Source organism: Ochotona curzoniae, unplaced genomic scaffold (assembly GCF_017591425.1).
Source record: "Ochotona curzoniae isolate NIBS_2020 unplaced genomic scaffold, NIBS_Ocur_1.0 scaffold_3208, whole genome shotgun sequence".
NCBI classification, from domain to species: Eukaryota; Metazoa; Chordata; class Mammalia; order Lagomorpha; family Ochotonidae; genus Ochotona; species Ochotona curzoniae.
The window spans coordinates 3,823,135-3,842,639 of NW_024467106.1; the positions used below are offsets into that span (position 1 = coordinate 3,823,135).

Genomic DNA, 19,505 nt, shown 5'->3' on the forward strand with positions numbered 1-19,505 from the left:
CGGCTCCCCAATGCAGCCCCCCAGGGCTGGTGGGGTGTCAGGAGCTGTGTGGGCTCTGAGTGGGGACCGTCTGGGGTGACAGTGGGGCCAAGGGAGGCACCCGGGTGGGGATGTGGGGGGCACGGTGGTGGTGGTGGTGGTGGCGGGGGTGGGGGAGGTGGGTGGGTTCAGGGTTGGCTTTGAATAGAGAGTGGTGTGAAATGAGCAATAAATGTATTAGGGAACTAACAAGAGAGCTGTAACAGTGGCAAAGAAAAGCCGTTCAAAGTTGGAGGCTAATCCCACCCATCTGCCCGCCTCATTACCATGTAGGGAACCACCGGGTGCCAATCAGGCCTCAATAGAGGCTTTCCAGTCTTTATTAGGCGGGCGCTACTCCGCCGGGCTGCGCTGAAGGCGCTGTCAGCCGCACCATTCTTAACCCCCATTGCCAGGGGTTTTATAACTTGGTTGTAAATTGCTATTAAATGTAAGTCTGCCCAGTAATGAACCTTAAGCTCCCCTCGCCACCCCCCACCCCCGCCTCTCTCTACTCTCTTTCTGTCTCCCTCCCCGGCCCCTATTATGGGGCCCAGGCTGGGCAAGAGAGGTAACATTGTTGGCGCTGCTGCCGAAGAAAGCCTCTTAGCCTTTAAAATAGTTAATAATTAGATTAAAACTTCAAATAAATTAACTAGACAGTGAATGGGGGCTAGGCAGGGGAGGTTCCTCCCATCGGGTTTTTTGTTTTTTTTTTTTTTTTTGGCTCCTTCCAGACAATCCCCTAGTCGTCACAATGCAGGCTGTGGCTGCCCAGTCTCTGGAGCCGGGCTACTGAGCTCTGCTGCCCCCAGACCCACCACTGCCTTGCCCGCCTCCTCCCCACCCACCTGGCTCTCCCTGCATGGGAGCCCGGGCATGGATGCCCAGTTTGCCCCCATCTCAGGCCCCCCCGTCCCAGACCTGCCAGCCATGCTAGTCAGCCAGAGTGGGTGTCAGCTGAATTTGGGGCTGCAGCCCCAAACTGGCAGGAAGCTGGAGGGTGGCGGCAGACCAGGGGGTGCCCACTGGCTTGGCCAGGTTCTTGGAAAGGCCTGAAGCCTCTTTCAAGGGCACACCCCACGCACATGGCACCTGCTGGTTTGTAAGGAGAGGAACTTAGGCCCTGGGTTTCCCAGACCCCAACATGACCCCCACACCCTGAGGGGACGCATGGAGGTCACATTGCAGCCCTCCTGTCAAAGGACAGAGCGGCCAACTCCCTCACCTGGGCTTGGACTGTTCTCCCACCTCCTCTTGGCCCCCAATACCTCCTCCTCCAGGAAGCATCCCTGATTTGGCCTCCTGGTTGGTTTCCCTCCGTGGGCTCCTGGCCTTCTCTCTGACCATGGTCCTGGCAGACCTGACACCCCTCCTTCCATGTTCCAGGGACGAGGCTGGGCTCTCGGTCCTGGCCAGCAGAGGCTTCTTGTTGACCCTCAGCAGTGAGAGAGAGGGAGGGGCTGGCCGACTCAGGGACCCCGCCTGAAGTTCTGGACTTGTGGCCTACGGAGTCCCTTCTCGTGCCTGTGCCCAGGGCTTGGGGTCCAGACCTCCCTCTGTGCCAGGAAGATGGTGGGTCCCTTGCTCCCGTGTGCCCACTCAACAGATGAGACCAGACTTGGAAAAGCTGAGGGATTTGCCCAGCAAATGGCTACTGCGGGGAGTGGCTGCCTTCAGTTCAGGACCTCCCGCCCCCGCCCAGCCCCAGCCCGGGAACAGCGTGATGGGCAGCTGGGGGTGTGTGTGTGCAGTTTGGGTACCTGGAGCCTTGCTAATGGGTCCCGTGCTCCAGGGAAGGGGGCGTCTGGGATCCCTGCAGCTCCCTGCCTGAATCGGGGTCCTGAGAGTCTCCTCTGCTCCCAGCAAATCCGGGATCTGTGTGGGCAGTGGCCACATACCTTTCTTGAACTCAATCTCCAAGATGTCAGGGCTGTTGGGGGCTTTGGCAGGGTCCTCCGTCTTTGTGTAGAGGCCTGGAGGTGCCTGGTTCTGACAAAAAGACAGCCAGAGGTTACAGCCGGGGGCATCCAGGACACCCCTGCACCCCAGGCTGGCTGGTGAGGAGGCCCCGGCCCCCCATCAGCCAGCCTGGGACGCCAGCCCTCAGTCCAGATCCAACCAGCCCAGCTTGTCCAGGGCCTGGGAAACAAAAGACTCAAGAAATCAGACAATTTTTCCCCTCAACTTGATCTCATCTTTTCCTTCGACGCCCCCACAGCTGGAGGTAGGACAGGAGGACACAGAAGCAAGTCAGGCAGGAGACAGTGTGACTTTGGAGGGGGCGCGGCGGCCGGGGTGTTCTGCCGGCTTCCCGGGAGTGGCCCGCACGCACGCACGCTCGCCTGGCGCTGAGAATTGGGGTTTATTCTGCACTGACCGCAAAGCTAATGACTGCGCGTGACCCCAGCAGGTGCTCTGGCGAGCCGAGCCGTCCCCCGGGTGCCTGGGGTTAATACTCACAGGGAGAAAAGAGAAGAGGAAAGCAAAAACCCATTTGAAAACACATCAACCTTTATGCACATTTTTTTTTTTTATCTGGAGCGTGCTGGAAGATGGGCTTCCTGCCTCGGCATGGTGGGGGGGGGGGGGCTGCTGACTGCTTGTGAAGCTCCAAATCCCCTCCCTCCCTCTGCCTGCCTCCTGCACAGGCCCCACACCCCTCCGGCCCAGTCTTGGACACTTGTCACCGTCGGGCTGGGGTGGGGGGGCCCTCTGAGCCCCAACTGCTCAAGCCCCTACAGTAGGCATCCTGGGGCTAGTTGCTCCATCCACCCGCTGACACCCTGCAAACAGCCCATCCTGGCTCTTCCCCCATTAGGGACATTCCCCCACACCACTCCCCACCTCCCATGCTGGCTTCTGGATAAGGTCAAGCACCACCAGCCCCAGCTACAGATGAATAGGCTCGAGGCCGGGAAGCTGTAAGTGCTGGTGGGCCATGTCTGCTTGCTCCCTGTCACCCAGTGCGGGGACAGACACATGAGAGGGGTCCACGAGTGGACGGCACTCCTTTTAACAGATTTTTTTCCTTTTTTTTTTTTTTTTTGCAAGCCTTATGAAATGTCCCGGTATACATGGGATTTGGGGTGTGAAAGAAAGCACCCCCCAAGCTAGGAGGCATGATGACATTAAGACCATGGCAAGCTGCCGTTCCCCCTGGGTCAGCTTCCCCATCAGTGAAATGGGCAAGCTGAGGTTTGCCACTGACTGGCTTACAGTGTCAGTATACAGGGATGAGCAAAGGCCAGGCCTGGTTGGGTGATGGACGGTATGGGGTCTGCGGGCAGCTAGGGACAGTGGGTGCTTGGGGCACTGCTTCTGAGCTCAGAGCCTGTGGGGGAGCCCGCTCTGGGCTGTGCCCCCTCTGCCATCTGCTTCTGGACCCTAAAGCCGGGATCCTGAAGACCCCAGGCCTGATGCCCTGTGGATCAGGAAGAAAACCAAGGCAGAGATTGGAGTGGCTTGGTGCTCTTCCCAGCTGCTATGCCACCTGGAGGTGGGGCATGCGGAGTGGCTACGAGCCAGAGAGGACTGGCATCATGAGCCATGGGTGGGCATCTGGGTGGGTTTCTGAGAAACAGCGGACTCTTGAGCTGCTGGTCCCACTGACCCTGCCAATACCCAGAAGCAGACAGAAGGCAAGATGGATGGTGGCTGGGTACCATACCCCAAAGCCAGGGAGCCCCACTCCCTGTCCAAACCGAGCCCACCTCCACGTGAGCCTTGGGGTTTGTCCCTCTCCTCACCCAATCAACACCCACGCCTCCCCTGACCCCACAGCGGAAGTTGGGGGCAGCCGCTGTGGCGGACATAGCTAAGTAGGATGCAGATGCAATGACATAACTAAATAGAAATAAAATGACATTTGCTTTGCGTGCCAAGGTGGCCCGGCATGCCTTTTTTTTTTTTTTTTTTAACTCTCTCCCCTAAAAGCCTGGTTCAAATGACAAATAGTTTGTTGGGGAGTATCAATGCCGGCTATTTTCCCTTCCCAGCGGGAGGGCTCACTTCCAATGTCATGGGGAGGGGGAGGGGGAGTGCAGAGAGAGAGAGAGAGAGAGAGAGAGAGAGGAGACAGAGGGGGGATGAGGCCGAAAGAAAGCATGAAACAGGCCGGGAGAAGGAGAAATTGGCAGCAAATGGCCCATGCACTAAACCATGGTGTGTAGGCATGATCGATGCCGAGCGGGCTTTATTCACACACTGGCTGCGGCGGGCCGGCGGCTGAGTGAACTCTTTCACTGGGGGCCCTATGAAGTTAAGGCAAGTAAATGTCTATCTTTCTTCACATTAGCTGCCTCATTGCCCTTCAATCAGCCCTCACAGAGGCAGAAAATGGTCCAGCCATCTGCCTCCAGCCCTCCCTTCTGCAGGCTGGGGGCTTTTTTGGGGAGAGGGGGAGGGGCACCAGCTCCCCCCACCTCCACATCCCCCGAGCTGCAGGGACCGGACAGGTCCAGCACAGTGAGGTGGTCGCAGCAGCCGTGGGAGGGCAGCCCTCAGCATCAGGGGCCGGCATGAGAGTCCCATTAGGGAGCCAGGCCTGCCACAGTGCCAGGCGCGTGGGTTGCCAGTCCAGCCGCATGGATCCCCTGCCCTTGCACACAGCCCAGCTAGCCTGCCTGGTGAGGAGAGTGGTCAGGTGGAGGCAGGACTCTTGCCTCCTGCCAGGGAGCGTCCCCTGAGGTGTCAGGACGCAGGTGCTGCAACCTCCCACTGGGTGCTTAAGGCCATCAGAGGCCCAGGGTGGCTGCACTGTGTGCCTCAGACTGCACAACTGCAGGAAGCGGACTCAGACCCGAATCCTCAATAAAGACAGTGAGGCGCTCATCTAAGCAGGAGGTCTCGGAGGGGCTAGCACCCTCGGGGTGACCCTCTGCCTCAGCTCTGCTCCCCAACTTTTCTGTTCTTTGGGTTCCTTTCTCTCTGGCAGCAGGAGGGTGCTGTGTGTGAGAGAGACAGGGCTAGGAGAGTAGCTCTCCTGCCTGTGGATGGGCAGGCTGGCCTGAGAGGGCCTCCTGCCCGGAAGCCCCTCACTGTGGCCCGGCCCCCCTGGGTGCTGACTGACTGGCTAATTAGGAGGGGCCGGCATCTCAGGGTCAGCAGAGCATGAACCGTAAGCGCTACTGAGCAGCAGGCAGCAGCCCCACGGGGTCCCCATCAGCGCCCCAGGGGCAAGGGTGCCGGCTGTCCTGACAGCACCCAGCAGGCCGAGTGGGCAGCGGGGGCAGTGCGGAGTCCTGGGCCTCTGTCCCCTGCGCCCTGCCACTGGCCGAAGGTGGCCAGAGCCCACATCCAAGACCACAGCCCAGGAAAGCCACACCTAGACCTGCCACCCGGGAGTGCAGTGCCAGGGCCGCACACACTAACATCTAGTCAGTGCCACCACGCCAGCCCTGGGACCAGCCGGGGCCCTGGGCAGGATCCAGCCAGCTCTGGCCTTGCCCTCCTCCCTTCCAGCGATCTTCCTGGTTCTCTGCCCGGTCCCACCACCACCACCACCAACACCGGTCATTCCCAGAGTCCCTCGGGGGACAATGAGATATTTTTTTCCTGTTCCCTGATGATTTCGCCTTGCAGCTTATCCAAGGATGGGCAAGAGGGGACACAGAGAAACCCTGGGGAGAAAAAAACCTCAACTTTGAACAGGTCAGCCTAGGAACTGGAGGTGTGGGACGCAGACCCAAACAAGTGGGTCCTGGGGTTTTGCCACCCCCGGCCGACAGCGGAGAGCCGGCCGGCCAGGCCAGGGCCACCCACGAGTGGCCGTCCGCCTCATCACTTCTTTATCGTCTCCCACTCAAACACTTTCTCTGCTGCCCTCAAATATTTCCTTCCCCATTCATCCAGCAGCAATTAGTGACAGAGGGAGGGAGGGGGAGTGGCGGGGGCTCTCAAAATGCAGTGTGGAGAGAGGGCAGGCCCCGGGGCCCCCGGGGGGCGGGGGGGAACCTGATAGCCCCAAGCCCGGCCCCCGTGAAATTTCAAATTAGGCTCCCAATGTATCCAGCCACAGCCTGGGCAGCTACCCGCCACCAGGGAGGGGATGTGGCATTACCTTGGGATTCTCCAGGATTCCGGCCTCGTAGCTGTGTGGGCAGAGCGAAGAGAGCGGTCAGCGGGCAGGGGACACCACCACGCCATGCACCCCCACACCCTGCCGGACCACGGTCTGGGCTGCCTTTTTCTCTCTGCCATCCATCTAGTTCTGGATCCGTCTAGGCCCTCCCCAGCTGTCTGGGGCCCTGGTCTTTTGGGGGTGTAGCCCCAAGGCCCCACACATGGCAGGGGTTCTGCTCTCAGGAGCTCCATGCATGCTGTGCCCTGTGTCCTGGCCGAGGCCACTTCCTCAGGGCTGGCCTCCCTGATACGCCTGTAAGACCCAGCTGCCCCAGCACCACTGAGCAGAGAGCCGGTGAGAGTGGACAGGAGCCGCGTCGTCCGGTGTGTCGCTCCTCTGGGTCCCACGAGGGTGGGGGCCGCAGTCGGGGGTGCACCTTACCTGATGTGCATCAGGTTCTCATCCATGCTCCACGGGTTCTTGGGTGTGACCGGGATGGGGATTCCGTGTTGCTAAAACCATGGGACAGCACGGGGTGGCTGTGAGGGTCTCTCGGGGTGTGACGGTCCCTAGACCCTGGACCCTAACCTGGTCTCCTGGTATCCATGGAGACACTACAAGTATCGACTGGACACTCACCTTGGAGGTTCCTTCTAGAAGATTCCGTAAGCCCACACTTCAAGGGCCCCCCAGAGGCACGGAGACAGCACCCCAGGCACTGTGCTGGCCAACTCTGCACCAGCTCATTGACCCCCCCTCCCCCCCCCCAGCCTGGGAGCTGGGGGCGCTCCCTTCACGCTCTCAAGCAGCCCTAGCCTCTTGCAACCATCATGGATTAAGTCCTGTAGCAACTACACCATCCTTAAAGAAAACAGTTCCCCACCACAAGCGTGGCCTGGAGGCTACGGCTCCAGCAGCCTGTGTCAGCCATGTTGATGCCAAAGTGGAGCCCAGCCCAGCCCAGCTCAGCCCGGCCCAGCCCAGCTCAGCCCAGCTCAGCCCAGCCCAGCTCAGCCCAGCCCGGCCCAGCTCAGCCCAGCCCAGCCCAGCTCAGCCCAGCTCAGCCCAGCCCAGCCTAGCTCAGCCCAGCCCAGCCCAGCTCAGCCCAGTCCAGCCCAGCCCAGCCTAGCTCAGCCCAGCCCAGCCTAGCTCAGCCCAGCCCAGCTCAGCTCAGCCCAGCTCAGCTCAGCTCAGCCCAGCTCAGCTCAGCCCAGCCCAGCTCAGCCCAGCCCGGCCCAGCTCAGCCCAGCTCAGCCCAGCCCAGCTCAGCCCAGTCCAGCCCAGCCCAGCCCAGCCCAGCTCAGCTCAGCCCAGCTCAGCCCAGCTCAGCCCAGCTCAGCCCAGCCCAGCCTAGCTCAGCCCAGCCCAGCTCAGCTCAGCCCAGCCTGGCCCAGGGCAGCCCAGCCCAGTCCAGCCCAGTCCAGCCCAGCTCAGCCTGGCCCAGCTCAGCTCAGCCCAGCCCAGCTCAGCCCAGCCCAGCTCAGCTCAGCCCAGCCCAGCCCAGTCCAGCCCAGCTCAGCTCAGCCCAGCCCAGCTCAGCCCAGCCCAGCTCAGCTCAGCCCAGCCCAGCCCAGCCCAGCCCAGTCCAGCCCAGCTCAGCCCAGCCCAGCCCAGCTCAGCCCAGCCCAGCCCAGTCCAGCCCAGCTCAGCCTGGCCCAGGTGCTCTCCTATTCCCCTAGGAGGCCGCTGCCCTGCACACTGCCCAGTGTGGTAAGGTGCCCTGCCCAGCCCGGGGACCCCATCAGCATCTCCTAGGCCAGCTTCCTCTCCCCAGCTCCAGCATGGTTAGAACCTGGGGGGGCCTCCTCCAGAAAGACGCCGTGGCTCCTCGCTGCTTTAAACCGAGGTCTCCAGGCCTCGTTGGGTGACACTGCCCAAGTTTCTGTTGCAACCACGTTGGCAGCTTGGCGTTGGGCCAAGTCGGCACGCATGCCCCGGGCTCTCCAGGTGATCTGCCCACAGGACCCTGGGCCGGGCCGGGGCGCGGCCAAGGCTGCTGCTCAGCTCATCCCACCTGCCTCAAAGGTGACGCCTGACAACACCTGAGAGTTCATGTTCAAGACCAGGGCAGTCGGGGTGGCCCCAGGACAGCCAGGCTTGCCCAGTGGCCACAACCTGAGATGTGAGAGCAGCGGACAGGGACCCCAAGCTCGTCAATCCATTTTCCTTAAGCATGACGTGCTGGGGGGTGGGGGTTGTGGGGCGGAGGGCGGGGGAGGGGGCTGGCTGCGGGGGGAGGCCTGGTCAGCCCCCGGCTCCCTTAATAGCTCTGTTCTTTGACAATTTGTTTGGCAACATATGGGCTTGCTCTTGTAAATTCCCCTCTTCATAATCAAACAACAGATGGTAGCGAAGGCCTTTCCTCCCAGCACTCCCGTTCTTAATGGGATGCCGGCCACAGGGGCAGGGCTGTGTCCCCGCCGCGTCCCCCACCACGCGGGCACCGCGGTGGCGGCCGCAGGCGTGCACAGCCAGCCCGGGCGCCTGCTATTTAAAAACCTGAGCAATTTTCTGGTGTGTGCACTGAGTCGCTTTCCCCTCTCTGATTGATTGAGGCTGTTTGTCAAGCGCTGCCATCGAGTCGCTCAAAAGAAAGGTGCCCCGGGGAGCAGCTTCAGTTCCTGATGCAAAACTTCTAATATGTTTTCTTGCAACTTGTATTTCAAAAGGGGGCTGCTGGCACCACCGCCCAAAGCTTTGTCCACTGCTGCCCCCCGGATGGTCCCCACTGCGGGATGGTTTCACCAGGTAAGGGAAGTGAGAGCAGTGCCTCACTCACACGGCCTCCTTCCCCCACCCCTACACAGAGTGGACCCCAGGCTAGGAGATGGACACAGCAGGCGACCACACGCGCTTCTGTGGGTTCACAGCTCCGGGGCAGGCAGGCGCTGGGTGGTGGGGCGTGGGGCGAGGGGCGTGGTGTACCTTGGCGTACTCCATTAGGTCGTTGCGGCCCTTGAAGCGGTTGTAAAACTCAGGCATCCTCCACGGCGCGATGACCTGGAAGTGGGCCAGAGGTCAGGTGTGGGGGTGGCCCAGCAGCCACAGGCTTCTCCTGGCCTGGCAGTGGCAGCACGGCCGTGTCCCGCCCCCACAGCCTCCTCCAGAGAGGATGAACCTCGTGCTGGGGGGCAGGAGCCTGTCCCACAGGGGTCGCTGTGTCCATGGCTATGTCCTCTGCCCGTGAAGGTCGTGCAGGGGGGCAGTGGGGCCCAGAGGTGATGCACGCCGCACCCCCATCCTGCCCCTGCACCCCCAGAAAGTTGAAGAAAATGTCCCAGTCTGCCAGAAGCCATGTTCACTCCACTTGGGGCCTGCTGGCCAGAGAGGGTCAAGGATGGATCCCCAAGAATAGCCCCAATCGATTGGCAGGTAGGCGGGGCCCCACGGGGCTGGAAGGGTGGAGGCGGGGCAGGGTCTGGCAGCAGGGTTTGCTACCGTCAGCTGCCCATCAGGGCCCCTCCCCCTGACCCCCGGCTGGGCTCCAACGGGGCACACCCCCTCCCTCAACCCATCACAGCCCCCCAGGCTTGGCCTCTGCAAAAATCCAGAAACTGCATACCTCAACACCCAAAGCCACTGTGAGAACCTGGGTGGGGGACAAGGCTGAGGGGTGGGGTGGGGGCAACCCTGGTCCGAAGCAAATCGCCACACTCCACCCTGCCTGGCATCCCTGAGGGCTCCTCCCTGCCACTCCCACCCCGGGGAGGAGCAGGGTCTTACCTTGATCTGGGGTGCCAGCGAGTAGCAGGTGAGCTCAAAGCGGACCTGGTCGTTCCCCTGCAATGCACAGGGTGTGGGGGTGCTGTCCGGAGCCACGGGCAGCACAGGGGCGGCTGCTCCTGCCACGGCAGCCCAAAGACAGGGTCACAGATTCCTGTGAAGGCTGGGGGGCCGTTCCTACCCTAGACGCACCGCTGGGGGCCCATCCCAGGACCTGGGCATGCGGGCACACGTGTGGGGGGACTCTATGCCGAGTCACGGGTGCTGTGACACCTGTGAATCCAGGCGTGTGACCCACTGGGGCGGGGCAGGCACATGGGGAGGGTGTGTAATGTAGGGTCACGTGTGTGTGGGCAGGTGGCCGAATGCAATGTGACACAGACACACAGGACAGGGTACACGCGTCAGTGCATTTCCATGGTGCCGGGGACATGCGTTTCAGCACATGTGCACACAGCACAGGGAGTGTGTGTATGGACACAGTGGACATGTGTGTCGTCACGTGTGTGCACGGGGCACATCTGCTGGAAGCCTGAGGGATCAGCCTCCTCCCGGGACCCCTGCACACACCACAGCTGCTGAAGCCCCATGCCCACAACCCAGGGCTCCTGTCACCTCTCCCTGCCACGCCTGGCGGAGGGGACGGACCAGATGACCACAGAGGGCTCAGCCAGGAACACTGGAGCTTGGAGGTGGGGAGGGACGGTGCCGGGGCTCCGGCAGGCCCCCAGCGCCCCAGCAGCTCCAACACTGGAGATGAAGCGGGCTCGCAGGAGAGGGAAGCGCTGGCTCCTGCCGGCTTCCCCGCGGGCTGGCAGCCGCCGGAGATTCAAGGGCCGTGGAGATAACAGAGCAACCTTTCGCCTACTGTGAAAACTGCACAGCGCGGCGGCGCGGCAGCACGGCAGGGATAACGTGTCATTTCCAGCGCTGTCAGGCAGGCAGCATGCAAAGCCAGTGCCAGCTCCAGCCCTCGTTGCACAGCTGGGGGCTGCGGCGGTGGGGGTGCGGGGAGCTGGTGCCCCCCCCATCTGGTCCACCAGTGCCGTCTGCCTGGGACCTGAGCTGGGCCCCACCAGCTGGGATGCATACAGGATCTTTCTGAGCCCCTCCCAGGCACTGGTCATGCCCTCAGTGTCTACACAGCCACTGAGCAGTCAGGTTCAGAGGGGGAAGGCCACTCGCCCAGGTCACACAGCAAATGTGCCCGGCCTCATCATGTACATGCAGACAAGAGGCCTGGGCTCCGGCCAGAACGAGCTTCCCAGGCCTGGCAGCCAGTCGCCAGCCTGCGGCCTCCTCTGGACCAGGGCAGGGAGGGGCTAACATGCCCACCCCTCTTTGCTCCTCCTCTCCCCCACCCCCGTGCCCCGCAAGGCCTCCCCAACACACAGGTGCCTTGGCTGTGTCTGCCCACCCAGACGCTGCCATGACAGGGACCCCTGTTGTCTGGGAGCCAGGGTCTTTGGAGAAGTCCCCCAAGACAGCAGTCCGGGTCCTGCCTGGCTCTATGAGCAGGGCAGCCCCTGGCAGCCTGCCGGAGCCCAAGCACACACTCACACGTGGCTATGCGTGACCATGCAAACTGGGGCAGCCCCTGGCAGCCTGGGGCCTCCCTTCTGCCCCCTCCGTGACAGCCACAGAGATGGTGCCACCTGTTCCCCCACACCCTCCGCCAGAGATTCAGCCTTGGCTTCCCGGCCCCTTCCTCAAATGTGGGAGTCTGCCTATCATGCTTGCTTATGTCCCGGTCTCCCCCCACCACCTGCTGACACTCCCCCACAAGGGGTTCTTGCAAAATGAGGCACAAGGATATGCCCTGCACCCCTCTCTGCTCTCACCCCCTCTTGCAATGTCTCCAATCCCACCCTCTCCTAGGGCCTCTGAGGGTGAGCTTCAGTGAGTGGGCAAGTAGACCCAAACCCTGGCCTCTGGCGCCCCCTGGTGGCCTCAGCGAGGAGCCGCGCACAGCGGGTGACTGCTATTCCCAGCTGCAGTGGGCGATGAGCACGCTGTGGGTGGTGGGCATGCTGCGGCTGCATGCCAGTGCCGACACACCCATGGCTCCCCCAGCCCTGACTGCCTCCTCACTGAACCCCGGTGGGGGAAGGGGCTTTCTCAGGTTAGGCCCCCTCTAGGGGCCCTGGCTCTGTTGACCCTTTTGTGCATGCATGGTAGAACAGAGAACTTGTTGCCCAGCTCATTCTCTACTCGGTGCCCAGAGCAGGCCTGCCGATCCCAGAAGGAAGGGAAAGGACCCTTCTTTCTCTGGCAGTGGACCATATGCCAGCCTCACGCTATGCTCATTGTTTCAACCATTCTGTGGGCTACACGCCAACCTTAAATGGTTAAGGTCCTCGCCTTGAATACGCCAGGATCCCATATGGGCGCCGGTTCTAATCCCGGCAGCTCCACTTCCCATTCCAGCTCCCTGCTTGTGGCCTGGGAAAGCAGTCAAGGACAGCCCAAAGCCTTGGGACCCTGCACCAGCGTGGGAGACCTGGAGGAAGTTCCTGGCTTCTGGCTTCCATTGCTGCAGCCTCTGGGGCTAAAGCTGGGAGCAGGGCCAGGTCCTAAGTGACACCCAGGCAGTGGCTTACGCACATGCCCACGCCTGGCCCTGGCTTCCCTGTCTGTGTCCCTTCCATGGCTGAGCTAATAGACTCCCTGAGGGGGGCCAGGCCACACAGCCCTGAAGCCGTGGGCTCTGATCTCATCTCCACCAAGCCAGGCTGAGCCCAGGTGCCCTGCTGCACCTGCTTCTCCTACCACCCTCACAGGGAAGGTGGCACACACACACGTGCCTGTCCAGGTGGCCCAGGACCAACTGTTTCCCTGTGACCATGAGAGTGAAAACGAAGGCCCAGGGCATGTGTGTGAGTTGCCTTCCATGGGAGCCCTGCCCGGGTTCCTAGTCACCCAGAGTGGTCCCAGCCTAGCCCTGGCCCCAGTGCCTCCCCTGCTCCTGGCCTTCACACAGGCTGTTCCCTGTCTGTGCCTCCATCCCTTGCCCACGGATGCCCTGCACTGAGCCCCAGATGCCAGGTCATTTGTCCCTTCTCTTCTCCCTCAGGGGTGGGGTGGGGTGGACAACAGGCCCCAGGAGTCCCACACTGCCGGACATCCCGGCCAAAGCTTGCTGAGTTAGCTCCCAGCCTTGCTTCCCCACTGGCCCGTGTCATGGGGGTGCCAGGGTTGTTGCCCAAGGGCTGGATGGGGTGGCTCCCGCCGCAGCACTCATGAGTCAAGGCTCATGGTGACTTGGCCCGGCAGCTCCCAGCGTGGCCAGGAGTCCCGGGCCCTGATCCATCCCATGTAGGAATATGCCCCAGGCTACAGAAAGGCAGGGCATCCTAGGGGTTGCGGGCCTCCCACAGGGATCTGCAGAGCCCAGGCATCCAGCTCAAGCCTGGAGCCCAGCCTGGCCATTCTCCCTCTGCCCTTGGAGCACTTGGCACCCCACCTTTCTCCTTACCTTCCCTGTGGCACCATGAGACACGTACTTGGCACCCTCCCTCTGGGCGATCTCCACCTGCTTGCGGGCGATGCAGGGTCTGGCCAGGGAGGTGCCCAGCAGGTAGCGGTCCTCGTACAGGGCGCTGGACTGCACGGCGGGCCAGATGAACTCCTCTACAAACTCCCTGCTGACGTCTTCAATGAATACCTGGGGGAGGGGGCCATGAGCCAGAGCTTGGGGCCTCAGGGCGCCCCAGGGGCACTGACCCAATGGCAAGCCATACCCCCACTTTCCCTCCTGTGCCTGTTGTTCAGCGGACGTCACAGGGTGCCAGGCAGGATGCCAGGCAGCTACTTTCTTTCCTACAGTCTACCGCGATATGCACAAAGAGATGCGAACATTGTCAGTACGGGCAGGCATTGGCCTGGCGGTGAAGACAGCCATCACATGTCCCACGTGGGGATACCGGCTGGTTTGACACTGGTTCTGCCTGGACTCCGGCTGCCTGTCTGTGCAGTCCCTGGCGGAGTCGGGCGGGAGGAGCAAATGACCAGGCCCCTGCCACCCTCATGGGAGGTCAGGACTCGGTGCCTGGCTTCTGGTACCTGTCTGGTCCTTCCTTGGCTGTGGTGGACTTGGGGGAATGAACCAGCAGGTGGCAGCATTGCCTCCCTGCCTCTCAAATAAATGGTTTTTAAAATCACAGAAAAATGAGAATACAGAAGGGCTGGCACCCACCCATTCATTGCTCTACACTCTCACTTGAACTGCTCACCGAGCCCTGGCCGGGTGCCTAGCACACCCTGGGCCAGGAGACATGGTAGAGGGCCCTAATCAGGCAGCTCATGCTGAGGGGTCTTTGGCCCTTTGCTGCTGTGTCTGCTGCTCACTCCTCCACATAAGGGGCTGCAATGGACTGTGACTTCCCTGGTGGACACAGGTCACACACAGCACTGTGGGCACCTGTGAGACGGGACCCTGTCAGCTCCATCCATCATATGTGCCCCATCCCCAAGACAGGGCTGCCCACTGTGTGACAAGATGCAGTCACTGCACTGAACTCACTGGAGGTGTTCAGTTTAGTTGGATGATGGACGACAGATAGGTGGTTGGATGGATGGGTGGGTGGGTGGGTGGATGGGTGGATAGGTGAGTGGATGGATGAATGGATGGATGGATGGACGGATGGATGGATGGACAGATGAGTGGATGGATGGATGGGTGGGTGGATGGGCGGATGGATGGGTGGGTGGATGGATGGGTGGGTGGATGGATGGATGGACGGACGGACGGGTGGATGGATGGGTGGATGGATGGATGGATGGATGGATGAATGGATGGATGGTCAGATGGGTGGATGGGTGGGTGGATGAATGGATGGGTGGGGGGTGGGCGGATAGAGGATGCATGCATAAATGGGTGGATGGTGGCTGGGCAGACAGACAGCTGGCTAGATAGATAGGTAAATGGTAAATGGATGGACGGATGGCTAGATGGATGGACACACCTGGTGGCCAACTGGCTGGTCAGTGGATGAGCGGGTGCAGAAATGGTAGAGGAATGGGATGGCCATGGAGAGAAGAGTGGCCAGGGAGGTAGGAAGAGGGTGGTGTTTGTGCATCAGACAGTGTCACACTGTGGAGGCAGGAGGGCAAGCTAGAAGGGGCAGTGAGCCAGCCAGGATCCCTATTGCCCTTCACATCACTGTGCCCCAGTTGGTCCCCACCCTGCCCCCCACTTGGTACCTTTTTGGCCCCGAGCTTCAGCGCCTTCTTTCTTGCCTCCTCAAAGTCTTCCTTCTGGCCAATGTTGGCCTGAGGAGCAAAGGCAGAGGGATCAGTCAGGGGGTGAGCCACGGGCCCGGGTGGGGCACCGAGGGGAGCCCCAGAGGAAGGCAGCCCATGGGTGGGCCCCGGGCCAGGCCCCGCACATGCAGCTGCACACCCAGTGACACAGCTCAGCACTCAGAGAGAGGAGGATGGGGTGGAGCGGCTCTGGAGGGGCAGGGGCACCTGCGTGAGCTCACACTGGGAGCTGGACTCATGCTGGGTGGTGGGCCTGCCCACTCCCCCAGGTCCCCCGACCTCCTTTGTCCTCCCTGGGCTGAGGCAGCCTGCAGCGGGAACTGCCAGGAGCAGGGCGTGGCAGAGGGGCCTGGGCTCTGTAGCTCCCAGTGGTGACCCCACAGCTGGAGCCAGACCTCTGTGCCTCCCCAGTCTAGACACAGGCATGTTTCCTGCTGCCCAGGCTCCAGTCCCAGCCCTTGCTTCTTGCCTTCTGCCTGCCAGACTCTGGAATCTTCCCAGAGTCCAGCTGCAGGTGTTTGCCCCCAGGTCACATGTGACTTTCAAATCTGCCAGCTCAGCGTGGCCAATGGTCCCAGTTCCACCATGCTGCCGCTGCCAGAGCCACTCAGAATTGCACCTCGTGCTCACCAGGGGACTGCGAGCAAAGCATGCCACCAAGCCCTGCCTCAGTTTCCCCAGCTTGAGAACAGAACCTTCTTTCTTGGTAGGCTCCTCTCTACAGGGGTGCAGGGGGGCCCCACAGCTTCTGCTCACTACGCCTCCCCCCCACCCACACCGTAATGACGAACATTCCACTGCTATAGTGCCTGGCCGTGAACATGGCCCTGCAGCCAGCCTCGCCTTGCCTGCCCCGTCCAGGCTCCCTGGACACAGGGTCTGGCTCAGCACCTGAACCTGGGCTTGCCTGAAGCTCTCACGGTCCTGGGCTGCCCACTGAGGTGAGCCGACAACCACCGGCTCGAGATGCCAATCAAATTTCTATGATTTGCAACAGCTGCAAGGAGAAAGACGCCAAGGCCATGGCCGGGCTCACCAGGGGTGGAGCTGCTCGTTAGGGGGCACTGCCACTGCCTGCAGCCCTGCCTAGGATGGGGGCACTGCACCTGACCTATCACTTCTGACCTATTCCCCACCCGGGAGCCACATGCTCTGCCAGGACCCTGCCAGTAGAACACTCGAGTCTTCGCTGAGTCACTGGGGGCCGGACAGGGGAAGCTCTGGAAGGGCAGACCCTGTGCCTTTGGCAGCGCAGCCGAGGTCACCTCCGTGCCCCCTGCCCCCATGTCACAGCATGAGAGCCAGCTCCAGGGACATCTCAAGGACAACCATTTTACACACAGACCGAGGCAGGGCAGGCTGAGAAAGGGTGATGCTGGGCTTGCATGGGTGATGCTGAGTGGATGGGCCTGGGGACCCAACAGGGCGGTGGGTAAAGAAGTGGGACGCGTGCGCAAATCCTCACCAGGTAGGCGATGACATCATAGCCTTGCTCCTTGAGCCACACCAGGATACAGGAGGTGTCCAGGCCGCCGCTGTAGGCCAGGACCACGGAACCCTTGCCGGACATCTCGTCTGCAGGGGACAGACGCAGCACCTGAGACCCAGGCCCCAGCCAGCAGCGTCCTCTGTGGCAGCATGGCCCTGGCCTTGGGCAGCCTCCTCCCACTGGGGGAAGGGACCACGGGGCAGCTGAGTTGTGGCCTGGTGCCTTGTCTGTGTGTGAGGCTGGGCTGCCTAGGACCCGGGCTGCTTGGGGAGTCGGCAGAACTTGACCCTGGAGCTAGCAGGCAGTTCCCATGGCAACCGTAGCCAGGAAACTGGCCATGGAGGATAGGGGAAGAGGATGGAAAGCTGAACTTACCTGGGCTTGGAGGTACGGGGCTCTGGGATCTCAAACCAAATCCGGCTGGGTGAAGCAGTCTGCAAAGGCAGAGCCTGTTCAGCTGGCGTGGCGGCCCAGGCGATGCCCTGAACTTGGCCTCTGCGGCCACCCCCATCTCCTGTGAGCCACCTGTGTAGCCCCCAGCCCCTCCCCTCCTTCGGCCCCAGAATGGATGCAGGTGTACCCACACCATGCGGTGAGGCCGGTGCAGGTGCAGCCTGTGGCAGCTCCACGTGGGCACGGTGGCCATGTTCTAAGCAGTGGACACTCAGAGGGTCCAACGTGGCCAGCCCTGGCAGGTGCACACACCTGTGAGGGTCACTGCGGTTTAGGCCCTTCCACCAGAGCTGCTGCCATTTGACGGACAGGGAAACTGAGGCTTGCATGCAGGAGCCTGCCCAAGACCTAGAGGGGCTGGTAAGTGGCGAGTGCCGGGGTTTGAACCCTCAGGCTCCATGACAAGGCCACACCTTTCTGAGAGGCTCGGGGAAGGGCAGCGCTGGGCCAGGTGTGGGCTGGGAGTAGCAGGTGCTCCAGCCTCAGTCATACAGCTCTCAGGGCTGCAGCTGCTTCTCCCTTCCCAAAGGGAGGAGCCAGGAGCCCGCCTGCCCTGCCCTGCCCTGCCCTGCCCTGCCCTGCCTCGGCTGCCCATCCCGCCTCACACTCCACACCCCTGGCACATGGCACATTGTCCTCTAGAGGTCCCCACCATGCAATGCATGGCCAGGGAGCCCCTCTGGTCTGCCAGGCGGTGCCCGGAGGCGTTGGCCTCTGGGACTGAGGTCTGGGAAGGAAAGAGAGTGTTGGGGGGGGCATGCCTGCCATGTGTACACCTGGGGGTGTATATGGGAGACAATACACGTGTGGCATGATGCTTGGGCTGGCACACATGTGCCAGTGTAAACCCAAGGCTGAGCAGGCAGGTGGGCCCTGGCATTGTTCTCACTGCCCCCTCCTGAAACAGGGTCCCCGAGCTGAGGGAGGGAGAGAGGAGGCTGGATGAATGGCAGACACCCACTGAGCCCCATGGTCCTGGGTTCCAGGTGCCCAAGCTCTCCAGCCCAACTGATCTAAACCCCAGCCACACCTAACAGCTGCCTCGGGTTCCCCAGTGCCCACTGCCTCCAGCTGCCATGTTGGACCCCCCAACACATCCTTCCCCAGTAGACAGACCTCTACGAGGAGGTTAGAAGAGGGGGATCCCCCTGACACAGCTGCAGGCCAGTCTGGCCTTGGTTGGCTGGCAAGGGGCGTCCTCTGCGGACTCAGCTAGAGCCACCTGGCCACTGTCCAGGGGGACTTGCCGGGCAGCCTGGGAACTCATCACCACCAAGGAAAACACAGGTGGCCCTGCCATGTCAGCAGTGAGCGTGGACGTCCATCATTTTGAGGTGGAGGTGGCCCCTGCCCCTCCTCAGATGAGGGGCCTGAAGAGCTGTGGCTGAGGCTCAGTCAAGAGGTTTCCATCCCAGGCCGGCTGCTGAGGGTTCCCACACCCCATCCTGTGCTCTCAAACTCCATTCACCTTCCAAACCATATTCCCATTGGGTCAACCTGAGCTACACTGTGCAGAACGTCCCCTCCTTGCTGCTTCCTGCTAACTGTGACTTAGCAGATCTGGGTTTGCCATAATTAAAGGAACACAGAGACACACCCTCTACCCCCACAGGAACCAGGAATTGAGTTCACTCCTGCACGCCCGTGTCTGCTAGAGCTGAGCTGCGATTCCACACTTGGACAGGCAGGAGGCGCACTGCCCTTGGATCCAATCCGCAAGCTTTGGCCCGGCTCACAGTGCCACAGTGGTCAGCCCTGCACTGGGGAGGGGGCCGGGGCCAGGAAGACCAGCTCAGTCCAACGTGAAGTGCCACTCCATGGTTCCCAGCAAGGCATCTAGCTGGCCTGGCTGGCCTCCCAGGCTGTGGGGAAAGGCTGGCCCAGCATGTGGCTCGGTGCCTGGCTCCATCCCAGGGCTTTTGCAGCGGGGAGTCCAGTCAGAGCTCAGGGGTGCTGACCCTTGCTGGGGGCTTCCCTCCCTTCCTCTCACCCATCTTTACCCCAGTCCAGGTACCCATTGGGCCAGAGTCTCTGCAGATGCACTTGGTCTGCAGGTGCACAGGGGGTTCTTCCAAGGATTGAACACTCCCCCACCCTTTTATGCCCTAGGCTCTTTGAGCCAGCACCTGGCTCCCTCAGGATACCCCAAAGGGCAATGCAGTATCCCTTTGTGTCTTCAGCTTGGCCAGGCTGCACTGGCCAGACCGGGTCAGGTTCAGCGCTAAGTTCAGCAGCGTGTGCCTGGCCCCAGGCATGGCTCTCAACAATCTTCAGGGCTGAGCCAGTGCCAGCTCCAACTGCCGACCTGGGAGGCGAGCTCCAGGCCTCCTCTGGCCACCCGAGTCCCTGGTTGTGAGCTGAGAGGGGATGGACAAACTGCAAGGCCCTGTGGAAAGGCAGGCCAACTCCCGCCTGCGGCTTGCAGCAACACCGCCCCACTCAGCAGACCGGACCTTGGAGGAGGCCACAGCAGCAGACAGGGGAGGAGCTTTGGCC

General features: G+C 61.7%; 1 protein-coding gene across 1 annotated transcript in view; it reads right to left on the minus strand.

Moving 5' to 3' along the window:
• The window catches only part of ASS1 (argininosuccinate synthase 1), a 31,635-nt gene extending 14,651 nt beyond the window's left edge, over window positions 1-16,984 (minus strand). Inside the window, exons 1-9 of the mRNA XM_041004645.1 lie at window positions 16,932-16,984; window positions 16,533-16,642; window positions 15,008-15,076; window positions 13,281-13,469; window positions 9,806-9,862; window positions 9,008-9,082; window positions 6,524-6,594; window positions 6,080-6,110; window positions 1,920-2,010 (exon numbers count right to left, since the gene is read on the minus strand). Coding sequence (XP_040860579.1) covers window positions 1,920-2,010; window positions 6,080-6,110; window positions 6,524-6,594; window positions 9,008-9,082; window positions 9,806-9,862; window positions 13,281-13,469; window positions 15,008-15,076; window positions 16,533-16,637 — 688 coding nt within the window. The 5' untranslated portion in view covers window positions 16,638-16,642; window positions 16,932-16,984. The remainder of the gene's footprint in view (window positions 1-1,919; window positions 2,011-6,079; window positions 6,111-6,523; window positions 6,595-9,007; window positions 9,083-9,805; window positions 9,863-13,280; window positions 13,470-15,007; window positions 15,077-16,532; window positions 16,643-16,931) is intronic.
• Between the last annotated feature and the right edge of the window lie 2,521 nt (window positions 16,985-19,505).